Source organism: Phaethon lepturus, unplaced genomic scaffold (genome assembly GCF_000687285.1).
Source record: "Phaethon lepturus isolate BGI_N335 unplaced genomic scaffold, ASM68728v1 scaffold22393, whole genome shotgun sequence".
NCBI classification, from domain to species: Eukaryota; Metazoa; Chordata; class Aves; order Phaethontiformes; family Phaethontidae; genus Phaethon; species Phaethon lepturus.
The window spans coordinates 21255-24693 of record NW_010531481.1 but is presented as its reverse complement, the minus strand read 5'-3'; the positions used below and the strand labels follow the sequence as shown (position 1 = coordinate 24693).

Sequence of the window (3439 nt, the reverse complement as noted above, 5' to 3'; positions counted from 1 at the left end):
CAGAGGTTCTTGCTGACAGTCTATAAAGGCAAAGTACTTCCATTTATTATCAATCTTTATGTCTTTAATGTCATCTTTGTTAGTAGTAATTTATTTTTTGGTAAGTAAGATTATTCTAAGGCACCTCCTACATATTGTTCTGCGTAGAACTTTTTGCAAAATGTGGCATAATCTCATAAAATCATTGAATCAGTGTCTTTCTTCATGGTCTTCTCTGGTAACTATTTCCTACTGACTGTGCTTACTGCTGCCATTGAACTCTGCCTGGGGCTGAAAGGATGGTTCTTCCTTTAACAGAGCAAAGAAAGGGCACCTCTTTTAAGTGGGTGTGTGTCTACTGTAAATGAAGATGCATTGGATATACACAGTGAATGGGCAGGGTAGTCGAGTCTACTACACTGTGGCGGGAAGAACTTCTAGTTCAGAATTTGCCTAAAGTGTTCTAGAGTTCTTTATCTCTTCTGTAAGTAGTTGAAGGGCTAGGCACAAGCATTGGGGGGCCCTTTATTATAAGGAATTGGGGGTGTGATCTTGCCCTGGCACTGTCTTGTCCATACTGAAAATCCATGTGTGTTCTTTGTGGGACAAATGCCACACAAAGCCACCTGCTAGATTTTGACGGCTGTAGCCATTTCAGCTGCTTTCTACCTATCCCTGGAGCTGTGCATCACAAAGATTGTATGTCAGTAGATAGCCATGTCCCTTTTACCAAGTGGGTAATGAACACTGGTCGGTGCTTTAATTTACTTTCATTTTTAACCCTTCATTTTGCTTGTGAACTGCACTTGGTTGCAAGCTGACATCAACTCTGCCAAGTCCAGTGTATGCTAATGCACAGAGGACTGCCCAGAAGCGTGTGGTTGCATTTTCATGCTGCTGTGATAGGGGTATTTCCAGCACTAGTATTCTGCACCTGGCAGCAGGGATGTTGTATCTTGAAAGTAAGATTTTTTTTTTTTGAGTCAGTTGTTTTCTTTCTGCATGTTAGGTACAAAATTGATAGGATTTTGTTATTGTAAGCAGGTATATTAAAAGGCAATGGCAGCAAACCAATGGCCCAATAATGTCCTTTTTCACCAAACACTACCCTGAGGATGGAGGTTGTAAGTTCTTGCAATTCCTCCTTTCAGAGAGAGCCCTTTCTAAAGAGCGGAGTCTGTTGCAGAGGGTTCCTCTTGCAGTGAGTGTGACTGCAGCATAGTGGAAAATCCAGACCAGCCTGCTCGCCAGCCTGTTCTGCTGCTTGCCCTGAGAGTGAGTTCCCAGAGGATCTGCTCAGCTCTGAGCTCAGCTGGGCAGGAGCCAGGCAGCACAGCTTTGGCTCTGGAGATGCCACTTGACCCTGTTTGTTTTGTGAGAAGTTTGTGAAGGGGAAGGGATCCCGCAGTGAACTCAGTGGGGATGAATAGTGAGGTCAACCCCGTACAGCAACTCGCTCTCTCCCTATTCTGCTCACCCAATGTCCTGTGCACCTTGAGCTAGATGCTAGGGTATTGAGGGAGAATGGAGGTACATAAACACTGCCAGAGTATTTGCTTTCAAGTCTGGACTTGATTCTGTGTCTTCTAGATAAACAAGCCCAGATACAATGTTTTCTCCCCCTCAATATTTGTCCTATCTTATAAAAGTTCACAGCTTGTGGATTATTGTGATATGCAAACTTTGCAGTGTTTTAAATGTGTGCTGCTTGTCAGTTCACCAAAAATCAGTTATGTTCTTCCTCGTTGCTAAGGGTGTGGTTAAATGTGGCATACTCCTTGTAATATCCCTCCTTGACTATGGAAATTAAGCTTAGGGTATGATATGGGTCCACATCATCTCTCCTCCCCAATCCTGTTAGCCAGTTTCAACCAAACTGCAGGTGGGAGGGAAAAGAAAAAAGAATGGCATTGGTAGCAGTAAATGTCGGTGCCTTTGAAACTCTCTGCTTCAATTTGCACCTTGTTTCATAGTTCAAAATTTCTTATTGGCAGGTCTGACTTAGGGCTGGTGTTCTTCTTTGCGAATGTTGTGTGTTAAGACATTTGCTGTTTCTTGTTGCGGTTCATTCAGTTGCAAAGAAGCTAGACAAAAATATTTTGATCAAAGTATGTGGGAGAAGGGAGGTAGAACAAGCAATAGACAAGAGCTGATTAGATAGTAGCTCATGTAACCAGACTAGCTCTAGCTGCTGAGTTAACTTCAACTGAGATTTTTTTTTTTTCCTTTTGGCAAGTGCATCAAGCCTGATTCATCATAATCCATACATTTAATCAAGCACGGAAAACACATGAGCACAACAGGCATCAGAGAGTCCTCTGACATATTGCATTGTCTGCAAAACATTCCATGTGTTAATCAATTACTCATTAAAGTCACAGTATTGTCATGCAGTTGGTATCTGTATTTTCCCATGCCTCCCATGAATTTACACTGTTTGTGAGCATGACCCTGCAAAGGACAGCATAAATGATCCCAATACAGGGAGCCGGAGCAAGGTCCTTCTACCAGTTCATGAAGGCCTTTCAGCTTTGGGAGCTCTTGTCACCCTGTTCCCATGGAGCAGGGCACCACCCCTGCATTGTTGTAGTTCTTCAGAAATATCACTGTATGTATTGTGGCATTATTGCAGCATTTATTGTAACTTCTAAATTTGTCTTTTGGTGCTTCCTTCACGTTCTGTCTCTAGTGCCTACCTACATTTCTGCTTCCCTAAAGGCATTCCAGCATCTTGGCATGGCTGCCCTTTGTGAACCATCTAGAAGAGCCTTTTTGGCTTACTTGTGGTTCTTATCTTTGCTGTAAACACAAGCTGTGAAAGCCGTATGGGATGGCAGGCTAAAAATAACTCCTACCCTTGGTAATCTCTTAAGGAAAGATAAGTCTTCTGCCTGGGTGCTGTGGATGGATTCTCTGCAGTTCCCTACAATCAGGATCACAAATGGCAGTGAGCTGTGCCATCTGCTTTGGCGACAGAGTTGCTGTTGCTCCGTCAGTTGCTGTCTCAGAGAGAGAGCAGCCAGCACAGCGTGGCTGGGAGAAGGGCGATACGCGTGCCTTGAACTCGCAGATCCAGTGGATGCTGACTAGAATTGTAGACTTGCTCAGTTATTCCTTTGATTCCGGCACATTGGAAAAGGAAGACATACGTATCCTGAGGGGATGTTGCATAAGAGGAATGAGTTTGACACTGCTAGGATACCTTTGCATTTACTGTCAGAGAAGTTACTCACTTGGCCCTCTCTTTCCTTACAGCAGTAAGGGAGCAATGATGGATAACCGTTTTGCTACAGCACTAGTAATTGCCTGTGTTCTCAGCCTCATCTCCACCATCTATATGGCAGCTTCCATTGGCACCGACTTTTGGTACGAATACCACACCCTGTCCCCAGCTGAGAATGTTAGTGAAGCTGGTAGGAGCATCTGGGAGGAATTTGTCAGTGACGAGGCGGATGAGAAG

General features: G+C 43.9%; 1 protein-coding gene across 2 annotated transcripts in view; it reads left to right on the top strand.

Moving 5' to 3' along the window:
- Positions 1 to 202: 202 nt before the first annotated feature.
- Positions 203 to 3439, top strand: part of CLDND1 (claudin domain containing 1) — a 5798-nt gene continuing 2561 nt past the window's right edge. Inside the window, exons 1-2 of one of the 2 annotated variants that reach the window (XM_010284592.1) lie at positions 203 to 217; positions 3242 to 3439. The exon at positions 3242 to 3439 is cut by the window's right edge and continues 133 nt beyond it. In XM_010284592.1, coding sequence (XP_010282894.1) covers positions 3248 to 3439 — 192 coding nt within the window. In that variant the 5' untranslated portion in view covers positions 203 to 217; positions 3242 to 3247. Of the gene's footprint in view, positions 218 to 3239 lie in introns of those variants that run through there. The other variant, XM_010284591.1, reaches the window with a different exon arrangement.